The sequence below is a fragment of the Oreochromis aureus genome, linkage group 3, assembly GCF_013358895.1.
Source record: "Oreochromis aureus strain Israel breed Guangdong linkage group 3, ZZ_aureus, whole genome shotgun sequence".
NCBI classification, from domain to species: Eukaryota; Metazoa; Chordata; class Actinopteri; order Cichliformes; family Cichlidae; genus Oreochromis; species Oreochromis aureus.
Window position 1 is genome coordinate 64,133,612 of NC_052944.1, and position 19,334 is coordinate 64,152,945.

Genomic DNA, 19,334 nt, shown 5'->3' on the forward strand with positions numbered 1-19,334 from the left:
CCCAAATGAATTAATGAATTTAAATTATTAAAAATATATATATATTTTAAACCACAATAACATTATATATAATTAATTTCTCTTTGCTTTGATAACTTACTGAATATAGATATATATCTGTTTTACAGACTGATGTTCAGAATGCCCCCTTGAAGACCCATTTCCAGGCAATTGTTGACAATGCAACACTGGACTGTGAGGGTGAAAGAAACATCTTTCATGCACCCAAATTTATTGCCGGTCTGGTAAATCACCTTCTACCACATGCAACTTTGTGGTCATCAATGATGCTCGGTACATTTTTTTATTTGTTGTATTACTATCATAAATTGTCATTTATTAATAAATGTAAATGTGATAAATGTTGAATTATCTATTTTAATTATGTTTTTGAATTACTTGTATTCTTCTTAGGGGATCTTGGACGTCATGGTACTGGTCCTGCTTACCAGCAGCTCAGTAAACTCTATAGTGACATTCAGCAATCCAAGAACCAGGTATCATAGCGAGAAGAATAAGTGAAAAAGAAACATAAGTTGTATATAAATTTACAATCCATAGATATTGACTTAAACAATGTACTATTGCATTTAAGAATTTTACACAAGACAACAGAACCCAAGGAATCATGGAGAAAAGCCAGTGGGATTTGAAAAAATCCGTATCCAGAGAAGGAGACTGACAAGGCTTGATGACTTTGTGGAAATTTATCAAAAATGCATGATGCCCTCCTGCTTGAATATGCAGACATGAAAAAATCAAGACAAAAGGTATGAATAACTTCCTAATAATGAAAATGATGTTTTATACAAATAGAACAAGAAACTAAGAAAAAGTGAAAACATTTGGCTATGACTGTAGAATTAAGAGTTGATAAAATAAGTAAGCACTAAAAGTATGTATGTGTAATCAACAGTCTTTTTCGGCGTGGAAATGGAGAAATGGAAAGACAAACGCATTAAACGGAAAGGTGTGTACGTGTCACCGTTAGTGACCGAACTGCCACTGAAGAAAAAAGAAAACTGAGGTAAGTCATCATGTTCCCATTATTTTCAATAATTAAACCTTGTGATGTCCTCCCGATTGCCATACTCCTTTTGTCCTCTGGGGTAAAGCGTCTGCTTTGACTATTTATAAAGCATCAATTATAAATTATAAATTATCATCCGTGGAATACAGTTTTATCAAACTGTATTCTAACTGATTACCTGAAATTTTTATGTTTTTTGACAATGTATTACACCTAGGCATGGGCCTTAGTGAACCCCCACTTTAATGACAAACAATGCATGTCCATAGGTGACACAAGTGCTGGAGGAAGCTCAGGTTTTTTGCTTTTTGCTGGTCACACCATGTACAGCTTTGTTTTCAGCAGTTGTAGGCCAAGGGCATATGAATTAAACAAGCTTTCAAGGGTGATCATTGTCTTTTGAGACCTACTGTATTAAGCACAGCTCGCGTCCCCTGACTGCAGGCAAGCAAGTTTGCAATCGTACACTAGCATGTTCTCTGTACAGCTGGACCGGGCATCACATACTGCCCATGTTTTTCTCTCATAGTTCCTCTGTTTACTTGGGATGTAATGTTGGACAGAGTCCTTTAAGGGGACTAGGCACTCATACACAGTCATATCAGTGCCTGTATGGTACACCAACAGCAGGACAGATGCTCACTCGTTACATACATCTCAAATCAGAACAAGTTTGTGTCATTGATGACCATATTCTATTGTCTATTATATTCTATTATATAAAGTCATTCAAAAATGTTATCTGTTAACAGATAAAAGGAAGACCACTGTTCAAACCTTTAAACAGGAACAGCACAAACAACATGATGCTCGTCAAAACCAGGTATTTTTAGATATGTTTTAAAGTCTACATTTATGTTTTGTGTGTTATTGTCATAAATGACTCTGAAAATTGACATGTGCCTATCTTTGTAGGATGAGAGCCAGGAACAAATAGCCGTTTGCCAAAAAATAGCAACATACATGGCTAATAAAGTGTCGGTCACAGTATGGAAAGGAGATTTATGTGCCTTCAAAGTGGATGCAATTGTGAATGCAGCTAACGAAAGTCTCTCTCACATGGGTGGACTTGCAAAGGCACTGTCTGCTACTGGAGGACGTACTATCCAAGCAGAGAGTGATGTCTTCATTGCCAAAAATGGCAAATTAAAGGCTGGACAAGTTGCAGTTACCACAGCAGGCAAACTACCTTGCATGAAGCTGATTCATTTGGTAGGCCCGTGTCTGCAGAATGACCCCACAGTGCACATGATATCCCATGCAAAGAAACTTTTAACTAAAGGTATTTTGAATGTCATGACATGTGCAGAAGAGCACAAATTTTCATCTGTTGCCATTCCAGCAGTGAGCTCTGGAATATTCAACTTTCCAGTCTCAACTTGTGCTGATGTTGTAGTCACCACAATCAAAAAGTACATTAAACATAAGAACCCCACAAGTCCTCCATTTGAAATACACCTGGTAAACAATGATGATCCAACCGTGAAGGAAATGGAAAGGGCCTTCAAAGAGATCCTTTTGGAGCCACTCTCTGATGTCAGGAGGACAGTGAGTACACCCATTTTTAAAGTATAATTGTTATCTTTAGTGTTAGAAAAAAATGATAACAATCAGCATGAATAAATAATTATTATGAAATAACAAGTGAAATTGAAGAATTATAGCATCTTTGATGCATAGAATAACCCTTTTCAAATTGTGCAATAAAAATTAGGCCACAAAAAGTAGCAGTCATTAAATACATTCAGGCTATGTTGTTCTTCTTCATTTGTTATGATTTTGTAAGCCAACAAACACCGCACTTAGTTAGTATTATGTGAAATATATCAGCATTAATAACGTGTAATTCATGCAAAAGGTAATGCCATGTTTTCCTTAATAAAACATTACTTAAAATGATCACAGCAGTAACAAATATTTTCTTTTAAATTCAACCCACAAATCGAGGGGCCAGAGGATTCTCCATCTACACTGGAAAGGACAGAGCACCTTGAGAGAAACACAACCGGTCTAACAAAGGACACTGCATCACAGGTGATGTTTCACAAACAAACTCTAATTCAAAAACTATGTCATGTGTTTGAAAAACCAAGTTTGTTAGTACATATTTTTGTAATTATATATTAGATTTTATTATATGTATGGTTGATGAATGAAAATTACAGATCACAGAAAAATGACAAATGTCAGTCCAACAATAAATGTAACATTTACAAGTTACTGGCCTTAATTTTACAAGAACAACAGTAACTGACTCAATTTTAATTTCTTATTGTAGTTTAACATCTCAAATAAATTACATTAAAATCTATGTCAAATTTGGAGATGTTTTCGTGTTGTTGCGTCAGGTACATAAAATACTTTTAAAAATTACATTTAAAACCTCTCCTAAGAAGAATTTTTAGAACTTTATTTAGTTACTATTGTGTTGTTGAAACACAGGTCGCATATTTGTGGAAACAACAGGAAACGGAAGTTGTTGTTTCTGTGGTCCCATCTCAGATTAGAGGTAACAACTTTGTCATACGTCACAGTGAGTTCCTGACCCTTAGACCACACAGCTGGCTTGTTGGAGAGGTATGTAATCCAGGTATTAACCCGCCTTCCCCCCAAAAGTACTGCATAAGGATAACGTTAAAGCTGGGGCAGAACATTAGTTGTTCCCTACACATTCAGTAAGTACTGCTTTAGATCTACATTCCAGGCATATCCTCATGACTGAATACTGAGTATACCTAAGTAAAAAACTCTTTATTAACCTTTGTATTCAAAAAATTTATCATGTTTACAAAGTAATAAAAGTTTATTTATTATACTCCTCAGGTCATTGAAAGTCTCCTGCACCACTGGGCCATTCGGCTGAATCTGGGGAATAATATCTACATTATGAACCACTACACGAGCGGTGTGATCCTCTATGGAGAGAGAGAACTAATCAGGAGACAAAGCTTGTCCAAGGTAAATTTTTATTTCATATATTCTAGAATTCAGTTTTTTAAATTTTATCAATCTCTTGATATAAATGAAAAAAGTATTGTTGCAAATTTGTAAGTAATTCCTAATATGTCACAGGTGAACTTTGACAACTATCGAGCCATTTTATCCTTTGTGAACATTGGAAATGTACACTGGAAGTTTCTGGTTAGTACAAGCAGCATTTCTGTGAAAAAAAAGTTTGTTTCAATAAAACATTCTTCATAATTTATGTACTTTTTAAATTTATATATCTATCGTGAGTACATAAATGCAGATGACAGCTGTCTGTATTTGGTCGATCCTTCAAGAAACTCTTTGGAGCAGGAAGAGTCTGACCGTGCAGCCAAAAGATTCCGGTAATTATGCGTTATTACATGTATATAATAATAACATAAAATATTAGGTACTCTGTAATGCCATTAGAAAAGTGACAGGAGGACAGAGGATGTCTTTTTCTATAGGTGAACATATGGTTGTAGATGAAAGTGTAATAAAATCCATGGTTATCAGTTCTTTAAAGAATTTTAAAAAATTACTTCAAAATTACACACATATGTAATTTTAAATAATAAAAATACCCTGACAGTGTTTAAGCAGTGAGACATTTGACACAGTTAACATTTGTAGATTTCAAAGAACATGTTATTATTTTTGATACTTCATGTAACATAATCTAGAGCACAGGGCTTTCTGATACGCCATTAAAAACACATTGATATGTATTATATGTGTCTATGTGATTTATGAAAAAGTAGAGAATGTTCTTTTTCTGTGTGACTTTTATCTTTCATTTCTATATAAATGTCATGTACATTATGTTCACACAGTGAATACTTCAAAATGAGAAGGACATGCTACAACAAAACAGACTGGGTGAATGTGAGACTTCGAGGAGGAGTACTGACACATCCATTTCAACGTGATGGTTCTAGCTGTGGAGTAATGGTCATCATGGTATGGTACCACATTAAAGCAATAATATTGTTCTGTAAAATTAGATAAGAAGATAAGTTAAAATAATCTCAAAAGGTTAAACTATTTAAATAGGAAGTGTAACATTTGCAGATGTTTTCAATTAAATTTTATTTTTTGTTTTCATTTCAGATGGCCAAAGCAGTAATGGAAGCATTCCCAAATAAACCAGAAATGACATTTTTGACGACAAAAAAAGAGATGGCCCAGGCACGAAGGACATTTGCACAGACAATACTTGAGGCCTCAGGTGTGTAATCTCTTTTTCAAGTGGACATATTTGTTTGTGTCAAACTGATTGACACTAACATATATATATATATTTTATGTTTTAGTATTTGACAGTGACACCAACTGTGCCATGTGTGCAACAGCGAAACCACCCAATCCAGGACCCTCCATCACTGACTGGGTATAGTGTTTTTAAAAAATAGTTTTATGTTATCTACCACAAAGTATTTGACTCTGTGTTGTTAAGGATTGTAATTTATGAAATCATAGAATTATTTACTTCATGTGTTTATGAAAACTCAGATGTTATTTGTTTACAGATCCAGTGTGATAACTGCAACTGCTGGTTCCATTCTGAATGCCTGGACATGACAAATGAACAGCTCAGCAGCGCTCAGAAGACAGAGTGGAAGTGTGTGCTTTGTGTAACCTAATTCCACATGCAGTGAAAGGTACTAGAATAATTTGCTTATAGTTATTATTGGTGTTTTGAGGAACACATGTGTAAAACACAATATGTATAACATTCTTGCTTTGAGCACGTATTTTAAGTATTTCCTTTTTGATTTTTTGTGTTGATTTGTGTGATGACAGATAATGAATAACAATATATCAAAAATGTATAATAGTAATCTGAGAAATCTGTAATATGAGAAATGTAATTTCTCACCCCAACCGGTCACAGCAGATGGCCGCCCCTCCCTGAGCCTGGTTCTGCTGGAGGTTTCTTCCTGTTAGAAGGGAGTTTTTCCTTCCCACTGTCGCCAAAGTGCTTGCTCATAGGGGGTCATATGATTGTTGGGTGTTTCTCTGTATGTGTTATTGTAAGGTTTAAGTTATTATGTAAAGTGCCTTGAGGTGGATATTGTTGTAATTAAGCGCTGAATAAATAATGTCTAAAACTAAAGTTGCTACTTGAGGTGGTGTGTGAATGATGTTTTGAAAATTTAAATTTTGTGTGGAAAGAATTTCTTGTAGTTAAGTAAATACTTGAATGAACTCATTTTGTTCAGTAATAGATTAGGATTTAATTTAATCAGAAAACAGTACAGTAATTTGGGTAAAGTTCACTATTGATTTACTGGAAAACCGTACAGTAAATTTGGGTGTGGATGACAGGGTGAAGAGTGGAGGTCACCCAGAGTCAGAATCCAGTGAAATATCTGTGTCACCTCTTACAGTTTTCCTGTAATCTGAGGTGAAAGATGGGAATATATATAGTACAGTACAGTAAATAGTGCAAAGTTTACTATCACTTTTCTCAAAAACCGTACAGTAAATTCGGCTGTGGATGACAGGGTGAAGAGTGGGGGTCACCTAGAGTCAGAATCCAGTGAGATATCAGTGTCACCTCTTATACTTTTCCTGTAATCTGAGGTCAAAGATTTGAATATATAGAGTACAGTAGAGTAAAATGTGCAAAGTTTACTATCACTTTTCTCAAAAACCGTACAGTAAATTTGTGTGTGGATGACAGGGTGAAGAGTGGGGGTCACCCAGAGTCAGAATCCAGTGAAATATCTGCGTCACCTCTTACAGTTTTCCTGTAATCTGAGGTGAAAGATGGGAATATATAGAGTACAGTAGAGTAAAATGTGTAAAGTTTACTATCAATTTTCAGGAAAACCGTACAGTAAATTTGGCTCTGGATGACAGGGTGAAGAGTGGGGGTCACCCAGAGTCAGAATCCAGTGAAATATCTGCGTCACCTCTTACAGTTTTCCTGTAATCTGAGGTCAAAGATGGGAATATATAGAGTACAGTACAGTAAATAGTGCAAAGTTTACTATCAATTTTCAGGAAAACCGTACAGTAAATTTGTCTGTGGATGACAGGGTGAAGAGTGGGGGTCACCCACAGTCAGAATCCAGTGAGATATCTGCGTCACCTCTTACAGTTTTCCTGTAATCTGAGGTCAAAGATGGGAATATATAGAGTACAGTAGAGTAAAATGTGCAAAGTTTACTATCAATTTTCTCAAAAACCGTACAGTAAATTTGTCTGTGGATGACAGGGTGAAGAGTGGGGGTCACCCAGAGTCAGAATCCAGTGAAATATCTGCGTCACCTCTTACAGTTTTCCTGTAATCTGAGGTGAAAGATGGGAATATATAGAGTACAGTAGAGTAAAATGTGCAAAGTTTACTATCACTTTTCTCAAAAACCGTACAGTAAATTTGGCTCTGGATGACAGGGTGAAGAGTGGGGATCACCCAGAGTCAGAATCCAGTGAGATATCTGCGTCACCTCTTACAGTTTTCCTGTAATCTGAGGTGAAAAATGGGAATATATAGAGTACAGTAGAGTAAATTGTGCAAAGTTTACTATCACTTTTCTCAAAAACCGTACAGTAAATTTGTCTGTGGATGACAGGGTGAAGAGTAGGGGTCACCCACAGTCAGAATCCAGTGAGATATCAGTGTCACCTCTTACAGTTTTCCTGTAATCTGAGGTGAAAGATGGGAATATATAGAGTACAGTAGAGTAATTTGGGTAAAGTTTACTATCACTTTTCTCAAAAACCGTACAGTAAATTTGGCTCTGGATGACAGGGTGAAGAGTGGGGGTCACCCAGAGTCAGAATCCAGTGAAATATCTGCGTCACCTCTTACAGTTTTCCTGTAATCTGAGGTCAAAGATGGGAATATATAGAGTACAGTACAGTAAATAGTGCAAAGTTTACTATCAATTTTCAGGAAAACCGTACAGTAAATTTGTCTGTGGATGACAGGGTGAAGAGTGGGGGTCACCCACAGTCAGAATCCAGTGAGATATCTGCGTCACCTCTTACAGTTTTCCTGTAATCTGAGGTCAAAGATGGGAATATATAGAGTACAGTAGAGTAAAATGTGCAAAGTTTACTATCAATTTTCTCAAAAACCGTACAGTAAATTTGGCTCTGGATGACAGGGTGAAGAGTGGGGGTCACCCAGAGTCAGAATCCAGTGAGATATCTGCGTCACCTCTTACAGTTTTCCTGTAATCTGAGGTGAAAAATGGGAATATATAGAGTACAGTAGAGTAAATTGTGCAAAGTTTACTATCACTTTTCTCAAAAACCGTACAGTAAATTTGTCTGTGGATGACAGGGTGAAGAGTAGGGGTCACCCACAGTCAGAATCCAGTGAGATATCAGTGTCACCTCTTACAGTTTTCCTGTAATCTGAGGTGAAAGATGGGAATATATAGAGTACAGTAGAGTAATTTGGGTAAAGTTTACTATCACTTTTCTCAAAAACCGTACAGTAAATTTGGCTCTGGATGACAGGGTGAAGAGTGGGGGTCACCCAGAGTCAGAATCCAGTGAAATATCTGCGTCACCTCTTACAGTTTTCCTGTAATCTGAGGTGAAAGATGGGAATATATAGAGTACAGTAGAGTACATTGTGCAAAGTTTACTATCACTTTTCTCAAAAACCGTACAGTAAATTTGTCTGTGGATCACAGGGTGAAGAGTGGGGGTCACCCAGAGTCAGAATCCAGTGAGATATCTGCGTCACCTCTTACAGTTTTCCTGTAATCTGAGGTGAAAGATGGGAATATATAGAGTACAGTAGAGTAAATTGTGCAAAGTTTACTATCACTTTTCTCAAAAACCGTACAGTAAATTTGTCTGTGGATGACAGGGTGAAGAGTAGGGGTCACCCACAGTCAGAATCCAGTGAGATATCAGTGTCACCTCTTACAGTTTTCCTGTAATCTGAGGTGAAAGATGGGAATATATAGAGTACAGTAGAGTAATTTGGGTAAAGTTTACTATCACTTTTCTCAAAAACCGTACAGTAAATTTGGCTCTGGATGACAGGGTGAAGAGTGGGGTCACCCAGAGTCAGAATCCAGTGAAATATCTGCGTCACCTCTTACAGTTTTCCTGTAATCTGAGGTCAAAGATGGGAATATATAGAGTACAGTACAGTAAATAGTGCAAAGTTTACTATCAATTTTCAGGAAAACCGTACAGTAAATTTGTCTGTGGATGACAGGGTGAAGAGTAGGGGTCACCCACAGTCAGAATCCAGTGAGATATCAGTGTCACCTCTTACAGTTTTCCTGTAATCTGAGGTCAAAGATGGGAATATATAGAGTACAGTAGAGTAAAATGTGCAAAGTTTACTATCAATTTTCTCAAAAACCGTACAGTAAATTTGGCTCTGGATGACAGGGTGAAGAGTGGGGGTCACCCAGAGTCAGAATCCAGTGAAATATCTGCGTCACCTCTTACAGTTTTCCTGTAATCTGAGGTGAAAGATGGGAATATATAGAGTACAGTAGAGTAAAATGTGCAAAGTTTACTATCACTTTTCTCAAAACCGTACAGTAAATTTGGCTCTGGATGACAGGGTGAAGAGTGGGGTCACCCAGAGTCAGAATCCAGTGAAATATCTGCGTCACCTCTTACAGTTTTCCTGTAATCTGAGGTGAAAGATGGGAATATATAGAGTACAGTAGAGTACATTGTGCAAAGTTTACTATCACTTTTCTCAAAAACCGTACAGTAAATTTGTCTGTGGATCACAGGGTGAAGAGTGGGGGTCACCCAGAGTCAGAATCCAGTGAGATATCTGCGTCACCTCTTACAGTTTTCCTGTAATCTGAGGTGAAAGATGGGAATATATAGAGTACAGTAGAGTAAATTGTGCAAAGTTTACTATCACTTTTCTCAAAAACCGTACAGTAAATTTGTCTGTGGATGACAGGGTGAAGAGTGGGGGTCACCCAGAGTCAGAATCCAGTGAAATATCTGCGTCACCTCTTACAGTTTTCCTGTAATCTGAGGTAAAAGTTGAAGATATTAAAAGTACAGTACTGTATATTGGGTAAATGTTATTGTTAATTTTCTCTGAATCGTACAGTAATTTTGGCTGTGGATCATGGGGTGAAGAGTGGAGATGAACCAAAACTGGGAGTGGATATTGAAGCAAAATAGTGTCAGGACACAAAAGACTGCGTTTCTAAGCCGGTCTTCATCCGTACCGTAATATACGTAAGAGTAGTGCAACCACATTTTAGGTGCGGCTGGCGGGGCGGCTAGCTTGACTGTGACTTCGTAAGTGAGGGCTCACTTGACCGCGGTATTCTTTTGAAGACACCCTTCATTTACTCATGCCGGTCAGGCTCGTTCTGGCCATAGTTGAAGAGCACTTTCTATCGGCTCCAGCGGGTCAGGGTACCGCTGCCACACAAGCCGATCGTTTAAGGTTTTGAAGGAGGACCTGGAGAGCGTTTTCTAAAGGCGTCCAACAAAGATCTGGAATACAGTGCTGGTTTGACATGATTTTTTTATTTTTTATTCCCCACACATTACAAATCCCTGCTGTTTGCTATTGATACATAGGCCAAAAGGGTTGTGGAGTACATGCTGGAGAGCATTCGCAGGACCTCCCTCTTATGGAAATTCCTTCGTTGCCGGGCTCCTCTTCCTGCTTTAAAACAGAATACATTTTATTGTTATTGTACGATGACCCACTGAAAGTAAAATCACACACACGAATTATAATCAAAACGTTACTTAGCAGCTTTATTTTTTACAGCACTACAATGAGTCAAAGACCTTTATAATACGATGTTGGTGTCAAAACACATTCAGCTGTATTACAATTCATCTTTAAATCAAGTGTACACATACATTTTATTATTTTATTTTAAGAGGCTGGTTCATAAGTCGAGGCGCAGAGTTTTATTAATAAACATCAGATTGTGACATATCCTGTTTATTTAAATTCTTTTTAATTACCTTGGAGTCTCATGACCTGCAGCCCACGAGGATTGCGTATGATAGGACGGAGAGCTCGGGATGCTACAACTCTCTCTGTCACGTGGCACAAGCATGAAAAAAGACAATTTAGCATTATTTATCAGAGAGAGACAGAGAGAGAGAGAGAGAGACCACTTGTATATATATCTTTTTTCTTGTTAAATCAACGCTGTAATTGTTAGTTTGTACAAAAAAGTACAAAATAAATAAATAAAACCTTTCTGATCGGATAAATGACTACGTCATATCCTCTATTTTTAAAGGCATAATTTGATTTACCTTGCTCCTCCTTTGACGGATTGTCTACAGCGGTGACCCGGCTCGGTATAGTCACGATGTCCTCTGTCAAAAAATAAAGAAACAAAAAGAAAAAAAAAGTCAAAAGCGAGAATCGATCAAACTCGATGATATTAGCGCTCCAGGTCGGAAGGAGTCGAGAGCGGGTGAATTTCTACGTCATATCCTAGTGTTTAAAATGATGGCGGAGACCTCACATATAATGTTTACCTTCACTTTTATTATCTTTCCGCATTTCTTCTCTTTCTGATGTACGTCGACAACAATAACTTGGTTGTCTTATTATTATTTCCCCCCCTTGCTGCGCTCTTTCGCGGACGGCGTTACTCTGCTCCGGAGCGTCGGCAGAGTTTGTGATGTTCTTCTCACACCGGCCTGTACCGTCTGTAAGTGACAAGTTTACAAAGTTAATTAAAAAAGTTGATTTAGCGTTGACGCCGAAACGTATTTAAAACACACACGCGTACCGTGGTCTACTTGCGTGGATTCACCGGTGTCTACATCGGGGTCTAAAAGAACAAGTGCATATTAATAAAGAATATTTATAATAAACCTTGATGATATGATTATCCTATTGTAAAGTGTCCTTGGGTGACTTGAAAGGCGCTTATAAATAAAATTTATTATTATTATTATTATTATTATTATTATTCATTCATCTCTTAGAATCAGGCTTAAAATGGTAAAAACGTACCGGCGTGAGACCTGAAGGTTTCCCCGTCCGACAACCCGGCCCGGCCTCTCTGATCCACGTCGTTGTTTGATCCGTTTGCGGACATAATCACTGATTTCCCTCCCGATCCGCAGACTTGCGCGTGTCGTGGATCTGTCTCCACTGTTTCCCCCTTCTTGCTCCTCCCGCTTTTTATCCCCATCCAGCGGGTGTCAGTTTCCCTCACTTCACGGTAATTTTCTTATGAGAAAAGCAGTTTCCCTGTTGTAAAAGTACCTCTAAAAAAGTAAAACTCTGTCTCTCACTTAGCCTCAGTCTAAGAGGGGGAGGCTGCACAAAAATAGCTAAATAGCAAAAATAGGTGAAATTGTTTTAATACAATTGGGACGATAAATAGGAACGAGTTCTGATTTTTTTTTCACGGTGCTTTTTTTGCTCTGGAATATGTTATATTACACGTAGAAGAAGTCAAGTCTGCTGTGTATGAAGAAAATAAATTTTGCGCAGACATCAATACTTTTGTTAGGTTAAGCAATAGGAAACAACATCTTAATCAAATGCCGAACAGTGAGAGGAAATCATCCTCACCACTTACATAATAATACATAACATAACTCATAAAAGAAAGTTACCTTTCAAATCTGGTGTGATGATGAACTTGATCCTAATAAGGTTATTATAAGAATGTAAAATACATCTAAACACATATTCGATAACACAGTTTCAGCCAAATTGGTTATGAAGATCTCTACATTGCTGCCCGCCATCTCTGTCATACTAATAATATCGAATGAACAACTAAAACATTTAAAACTGTGTTAAACAGAATTCATACTATGAGTTTGTCTCTCTCTCTCTCTCTCTCTCTCTCTCTCTCTCTCTCTCTCTCTCTGTGTATGTGTGTGTGCTCTCCACATGCAGAGCGACAGATGAATGTATTAATATGTCTACTTTTTTAGATTTTCTGAGAGAATCCAATGAAAATTAAAAACATAAAACTGTTTCAAATCAACTTTATTGTCCAGTTTTTATGTGTACAAAGTAATTTCTTTTTAATTCAGGTACTTGAACACATCACACCCAGACAGGACAGACTGCAGTAAAACACATGATCACACGTTTCTCATATTATCATGTTTGTGTCATCATTTGTCTTTTACTGTGCATTTAGTGACCACACGAAGTTCATTAAATGAACCTTAAATCAACTATTAAAATCACGTGAAACAGTTTGAGTTCCTTCCTGCTGAACGATCCGTCTATATAACCTCCACCGCGGTTTTGCTGGCAGCAGGTTGATGCTCCACTCACTCAGAAATAGGAGAATAAAAGTAAGATTGCCCCACAGACAGCCTCAGCATGACTAAAGATTACAATATAAAACATGAAATTCACATGCTTTCAATGCTTTCACCACACCAACATGAAGTTTTATATTTGGTCTCGTAAAAATAAGGAACAAGAAAAGTTGGCAGAAACCAGAGAGTTCAAACTAAGGATGCTGTCTTGCTGCAGGGAGTCTTAAGACTCCATTTAATCGTCTTGTGGTCTTTTTCTTTCCAAGAGAGTGAGACCTAAAGAGAAGGAAAAAGACAGAGGACAAACTGTTAGCTTCACCTGTCCTGTCCTGAGAGAGCAACCACAGGAGGGGATGTTTACAGCAAGCAGGAACCTCCGAAACTGAAAGATGAAGCTCAAGCACCAAAGCTGCAGTTCATCTAATGTCCACTAGAGACTCCAGCAGTGAGTCCCATGTTAGCATGCAACACAATTAATATTTATGCTAATTCTTGTTCCTAGCTGATTTTTTTTTCTCAGCTAATGTCAATAAAATGATCTAAAAGTTTTTAGTGAGTGTAACAGTAAAGAGGCCAGCGTGCACACAACCAGGTTCAGACTGCGGTTAATCTGATTGTTAGTAAGAGATTTTAAAAAAAACCCTCTGTTTTACTGTTTTCAGTAAAAATGTGGACTGAAGGTTTGTATCTGACAGTGATGCAGGATCACCCAGCCTGACACATGAAATGTTTTTACTGATTCAGTACCTGCCATACTCTGCATGGGTGAATCCTTCTCCTCCCCCTCCTTCTTCAGTGGCCACAGAGAAGTAACCAGCTCTTGAGCTTCCTCGTAATTAATAAAGCAATCTTCAGATTTGACTATCACAGCATCACGCTCACAGAATGAGAGGTTCTTTCTCAGATCATCAGAGTTAAACTTCAGTTTCTGAACACGAAAATGAACAAAGAGAAAAAGGTGTTGGACAGTTTTACACAGGAACCTGCAAAAAGCTTAGAAAATATGTTTTGCTACAATTTAAAGTATAAAAGTGAGTTAAAATGTTCATTTACAATAAAATGTGTTTAATGATTCCTTTTACATCCAGTTCACATGTGTGGAATTTGTACTGATCCTGAGCACCTGAGGACTCTTCACCAGTTAAACCAGCTGAGGGCTGCTAACAGCTGCAGCTGAAATAATGTTCCTGTTGGAGGAGCAGTGAAGGTACCTGTCCGCTCTTTACATGCAGGGCAAGGACGACGTGATCCCAGACACAGTAAGGTGGTCCAAACGGCCCTTCAACCTCTGCCAGGTTGTTGACCTCGTCTTTTTTATACATATACCTGAGAAGCAGACCAAAAAGAACCATTTAGCATTTTAAAGAGTTCGGAGATTTTTAAAACACCTCACTCACACAATTCAGAGAGAGGGAGAGGTAAAAATGAAGCCCAGGTAGCTGCAGGTAAAGCACTCAGGTGGAAATCTTTGCTATTGGGTCATTCCTATAACTATGATGTATGTATTTTATTTATTTTTTTCCTACCTTTTTTCCCCACACATGGCCTGTGGTCTCCAGATGAAGCATCCATCTTTGTAAGCACAGATGGGGTTCGGCTCATCAGGCAGGATGGGATACTGTTCGAAGTTATAGATCTTATTGTTGTTATCATTTGGGCTGTGGACCAGCACCACATACATCACTTCCTTTTTGTACAAGGAGGTCTTGAAGACCCGCATGACGGGCTGCATGTCGTTGCAAATCTGGAAAGAAAAAGACGTTTTGCGAGATCTATAGATGAGTAACCTGAGGAGCTGACATAAACAAACAAACCTGGTTATTGTATTCTGAGTCATCTCTGTGCTTGTTGACTGTCTTTTTCTGTTTTATTTTCAGTTTTGAACAAAATTTACAGGTTTTCTATTCAGTTTTTTTTTCAGTCAGTGAGATATAAATTAATGTGTGTGTCTACTGGAAGACAACATTCATTAAATTAGTCCATACCTGCTGTCTGTAGGCCTCCAGCACCTCATTCACTGTGAAGGTGAAGCGGTACGATCCATATCTGGACTTCTCACTGAAGGCTGGAGAGGAGGCAAACTTCAACAGGAAGCTTTGCTGCCTCTGGGCCTGCTCCTTGGTCCGGTTTGGGAAGGTCTCCTCCAGGAGCCTCCTCTCAGCTGATTGGATCTCTTCTGGTCGCACAGCCAGACTCCACCACACCAGGGACAGACTGTCATTATTGGATGGATCCTTGAGGCCTTCATCCTTTATCTCACGTAAAGCTTTTGGGCCTGTGTCGTGTTTTAGATGAGACACATAAAATTCTGGTTTGGGATATTCAGAGGTTTTTGTGTTTTTAAGGTAATCATTCTGCAAGTCAGCAGCCTCCTTTTTTAAATCATCGATATTTAAATGTTTATATTTTATAAAATATTCTTTTCTATTTGGATGAGGCTCCATGATGAGATCGAGAAAAGTGTAGATCGGCAAATGAAAGCTTCAGTCTGGAGTGTCAGAGGAGAGGAGTGACTTGTGTTTTCCGACAGCCTGGATATTTATACACTGCTTCCCACAAACCACACACACACACAACCACATACCCACATGCTTACGTAACAACATTCCACTGAACAAATGTATTCATTGTTGTATTACTCTTCTTGTGTATAAATAAAGACCAGGGCAAGAACAGAGGGCACACATCACACACTGCAAATTCCTTAACAAGACTTATTGTCTTAAATTTAGCCAGATTATCTTGTCCATCTTGTTTTGAACATTACAAGCTAGTTTCCAGTTTCATGTGTTAGATGATTAGACTTGTTTTTTGTTTTTGTTTTGTTTTGTTTTGTTTTGTTTTAGTTTTGTTGGTTTGGAAAATAAATTTGTGATCACACTCGTGGATCACGGTGACACATAATGATTAGACATATGATTTACTAATGCAGATGTAATAAGTTTATTCTAAAGTTCAAGGAGAACAAAGAAGAACAGCATCTTCAGTTGTGTCTTGGCTGTTGTTCTCTGTGTAGTGTGCTGAGTTTTTTTTGTTTGTTTGTTTGTTTGTTTTTTGAAATGTTGCTTGAGTGAGAAGTACTGTAACTTCTGAAGTAGCTCTCACCATGCAACCTTGATGATGATAAGTTCAGAGCCAGCTGAGAGCTGGATGAGAGCTCTGCTTTGTTTTAGGTGATAAGGCAGAAAAGTTAAAACTTAGTTTCTTGTCTTGAAGAAAAAAGAAGAAGAAGGAGGTTTTGTGTTTCTCAGCCAAGAACAACTAGAATTTCATTTTCTGTTTTTGAGAAAGGAGAATTTAAAATAAAAATAATAATAATAAAACAAACAAAGAGTGATGTTTTGTTTAAGTGGTGAAGAAAGCTAATACTGCAAAATACCGTCTAGTGCATGATCTGCGAGCAATAAATGAAATCACTGAAATGATGCCACCAGTAGTAGCAAATCCGCACACTATACTGAATCAAGTCACTCCAAAAGCACAAAGGGTGTAAGCAAAATACTATGGCTGTGTTACATCACTTGGCTGAGCAAGGCCACAAGGTATCTTTAAATAAACTCCAATTATGGAGACCTGAAGTCAGATACCTAGGGCACACCCTCAGGTGAAGGCAGAAAGCTACTAAACAAAAGAAAAGAAGCTATACAAAATGCACCACAGCCACAAAACTAAGAATCCACATTCTTTCTAACTGTCAGTGAGCCTGAGTTATGACCTTGGCTCCCTGTTTTTCTGCTTCCAACAAAGGTGGGGGTGAAGCTCCCGTGGAATGTGCTCTGTTCTCCTTACTATCAGAAAAGCAAGGCCCTCTGCAATATTACAATTATATTACAATATTACAATATTCTCTTCATAACTCAGCAGTATGAAATGTCATGAAACAGTGTAACTCACTCACAGTAAATCAGCAGTATAGGATAATACAAACCTATCTAATAAATCTAATGATTTTCACATTCTTTTAACTCAGAAGTGTGATGCAAACTAAAACTACATACTGATTACACAAGAAGTATGATGAAGTATGATTTCTACAGCAGTATCATGATTCACTCATTTTGATTACAGGTATAATGTAATATATAACAGCATAATAATCTCACAACTGCCACTTTCTTAACACACGCGAGTGAAAGGCAGCTGTTAAGAAAATGCCCTTTTGGGTGAGACAGGCCCACAGGCCCTGCATACAAGCATACTGACACACATACTCTTGGGCGATCGTGGCTCAAGAGTTGGGCGTTCGCCTTGTAATCAGAAGGTTGCCGGTTCGAACCCTGGCTTGGACAGTCTCAGTCGTTGTGTCCTTGGGCAAGACACTTCACCCGTTGCATACTGGTGGTGGTCAGAGGGCCGATGGTGCCAGTGTCCGGCAGCCTCGCCTCTGTCAGTGCGTCCCAGGGTGGCTGTGGCTACAATGTAGCTGCCATCACCAGTGTGTGAATGTGTGAATGACTGCTTGTGTAAAGCGCTTTAGGGTCCTTAGGGACTACAAAAGCGCTATATAAATACAGGCCATTTACATGCAATGAAGAACAGCTTACACTACAGCACACACTATACATGTGCCTATATCTCTCATTGGTGTTAAAGCAGGGAAAACTTAACAGAGTTTTGTTATCAAATGCTGAATTTATCCACTGCTGACATTTAACTCTTCAGCTTGACAATAGGTGAAATGTTTGTGAGAACAGAGAATAAAAAATACAGACAGAGAGAGTCTGGTATCATGCAACACAAGTAATTTACTGTATGAAGGAAATTCTCTTTTGTGATGATATTTTGAACGTGCATTTCTGTTGACCTATCAAATTAGCGCATTACAAGCTGATATGCAAATTAGTTGATTTATACTAGATTTGGAAAAATGACTGGATTATAAAATAAGTGAATAGGATGTAACAGAGGGTTGAAATTTTTTTCTTGTTTCTAGTGTGTGGAGAAAGGTTTTATCATGGCACACATCTGTTTACATGGGAGGAAACTCCTTATATGATACGACATTTAGCAATTTGCAAATGTTCAGCACATCAGAAGGGTGACTCTGAAATTACAAAGGGAAACAATTTTACTGACAAAGCTGCAAAAGCAGCAGCCATAGCAACCACAGTCTTATTAACAACTCATGAAAACTACACCGTTCCACCATGTGTACTGCAGGACGAACAAAAAGCAGCACCACCTAAAGAACAAAAACAATGAACACGGAGCAGTACTAGACGCTGATGACATAATGAAAATAACAGGAAGACCCATTCTTCTCATTACACAAAACAGCCGCTTTAGTGAGCCATGGTTTTAAGCCATGCCCTCATCAGGAGGGAGGATCTGAGGAATGGTCTTTATGATAAACCAACAATTTTATACTATCAATTTTGAAACTTCAGCAAAAGAATATGTGAGAACATGTATGACCTGCCAAAAACACAATACCCAAGGCAACTTAAGACCAAAAAGAGGACATTTTCCTACACCACCTCACCCATTTCATACAATTCACATGGACTTCATTGAATTGAATGAGTGTCAGGGCTCAAAATATGTTGCAGTAATCATAGATGTTTTCTCAAAATGGCCAGAAATTTACCCAGTGAAAAAAGCAGACGCAATCTCAGTTGCAAAGTGTCTATGCAACCATTTCATTTCAACATATGGTATTCCTACTCTGATACGATCAGATAATGGAACCCATTTTGTAAATGACGTGATCAGCAAAGTATCTGAAGCACTAGGTTTCAGTATAAAACACCATTGTGCCTACCATCCACAGAGTGCAGGATTAGTGGAGAGAACAAATGGCACTATAAAACAAAGGCTCAGGAAAACAATGGAAGAAACTGGCAGACCATGGCCAGAATGTGTAGGCCTAGTCAAAGTGTGGATGAGAATAACACAAGGAGATAACAAACTGTCCGCATTTGAAATTATACATGGGCGACCTTTTCCACTGCCATTAGCGAGCCACTAGATAAATCAATCTGTGAAACCACTCTGGCAGATTGGATGACTCAATTGTTGACAAACAGAGAAGTTGTTTTGAACAAAAAACTGCCGCAAGACTCTTCTTCTATTTCCTGCAGGTTGAAGCCAGGTGATTGGATCC

General features: G+C 38.1%; 3 protein-coding genes across 5 annotated transcripts; 1 reads left to right on the forward strand and 2 right to left on the reverse strand.

Moving 5' to 3' along the window:
- Positions 1–1,788: 1,788 nt before the first annotated feature.
- On the forward strand, positions 1,789–6,120 carry LOC120436413. 2 transcript variants are annotated; one of them, XM_039607414.1, is made up of 10 exons: positions 1,789–1,853; positions 1,946–2,578; positions 2,978–3,064; positions 3,473–3,988; positions 4,103–4,171; positions 4,268–4,362; positions 4,834–4,960; positions 5,111–5,228; positions 5,314–5,390; positions 5,530–6,120. In XM_039607414.1, the coding sequence occupies exons 4-10, from the start codon at positions 3,917–3,919 to the stop codon at positions 5,641–5,643; spliced, it is 672 nt and encodes a 223-aa protein (XP_039463348.1). In that variant the 5' UTR covers positions 1,789–1,853; positions 1,946–2,578; positions 2,978–3,064; positions 3,473–3,916; the 3' UTR covers positions 5,644–6,120. The 2 variants fall into 2 exon arrangements, with proteins under 2 accessions (XP_039463348.1, XP_039463352.1); XM_039607418.1 differs by lacking the exon at positions 4,103–4,171.
- Positions 6,121–10,469: 4,349 nt separating this feature from the next.
- LOC120436423 lies at positions 10,470–12,304 on the reverse strand. 2 transcript variants are annotated; one of them, XM_039607433.1, is made up of 6 exons: positions 11,955–12,304; positions 11,728–11,769; positions 11,471–11,644; positions 11,243–11,305; positions 10,943–11,017; positions 10,470–10,628 (listed from the first exon to the last, which is right to left on the reverse strand). In XM_039607433.1, the coding sequence occupies exons 1-6, from the start codon at positions 12,133–12,135 to the stop codon at positions 10,510–10,512; spliced, it is 654 nt and encodes a 217-aa protein (XP_039463367.1). In that variant the 5' UTR covers positions 12,136–12,304; the 3' UTR covers positions 10,470–10,509. The 2 variants fall into 2 exon arrangements, with proteins under 2 accessions (XP_039463367.1, XP_039463362.1); XM_039607428.1 differs by having other exon boundaries at positions 10,470–10,631; positions 11,955–12,290.
- A 626-nt stretch (positions 12,305–12,930) lies between these two features.
- LOC116320089 lies at positions 12,931–15,752 on the reverse strand. Its single transcript, XM_031739601.2, has 5 exons — positions 15,217–15,752; positions 14,758–14,975; positions 14,443–14,557; positions 13,979–14,159; positions 12,931–13,507 (listed from the first exon to the last, which is right to left on the reverse strand). The coding sequence occupies exons 1-5, from the start codon at positions 15,673–15,675 to the stop codon at positions 13,467–13,469; spliced, it is 1,014 nt and encodes a 337-aa protein (XP_031595461.1). The 5' UTR covers positions 15,676–15,752; the 3' UTR covers positions 12,931–13,466.
- Positions 15,753–19,334: the final 3,582 nt, after the last annotated feature.

What these genes read in the sequence shown, in the direction of transcription:
- LOC120436413 (XM_039607414.1), top strand. Translation starts at nt 3,917, where the DNA reads ATGAACCACTACACGAGCGGTGTGATCCTCTATGGAGAGAGAGAACTA. An exon ending in GGAGACAAAGCTTGTCCAAG is followed by an intron (nt 3,989 to 4,102) that starts GTAAATTTTTAT and finishes AATATGTCACAG; the next exon opens with GTGAACTTTGACAACTATCG. An exon ending in GACCCTCCATCACTGACTGG is followed by an intron (nt 5,391 to 5,529) that starts GTATAGTGTTTT and finishes ATTTGTTTACAG; the next exon opens with ATCCAGTGTGATAACTGCAA.
- LOC120436423 (XM_039607428.1), bottom strand. Translation starts at nt 12,135, where the DNA reads ATGGGGATAAAAAGCGGGAGGAGCAAGAAGGGGGAAACAGTGGAGACA. An exon ending in AACCTTCAGGTCTCACGCCG is followed by an intron (nt 11,770 to 11,954) that starts GTACGTTTTTAC and finishes TTGTTCTTTTAG; the next exon opens with ACCCCGATGTAGACACCGGT. An exon ending in GCAGGTCATGAGACTCCAAG is followed by an intron (nt 10,632 to 10,942) that starts GTAATTAAAAAG and finishes TCTGTTTTAAAG; the next exon opens with CAGGAAGAGGAGCCCGGCAA.
- LOC116320089 (XM_031739601.2), bottom strand. Translation starts at nt 15,675, where the DNA reads ATGGAGCCTCATCCAAATAGAAAAGAATATTTTATAAAATATAAACAT. An exon ending in GCCATGTGTGGGGAAAAAAG is followed by an intron (nt 14,558 to 14,757) that starts GTAGGAAAAAAA and finishes TCTGCTTCTCAG; the next exon opens with GTATATGTATAAAAAAGACG. An exon ending in ACCCATGCAGAGTATGGCAG is followed by an intron (nt 13,508 to 13,978) that starts GTACTGAATCAG and finishes CCTTCTCTTTAG; the next exon opens with GTCTCACTCTCTTGGAAAGA.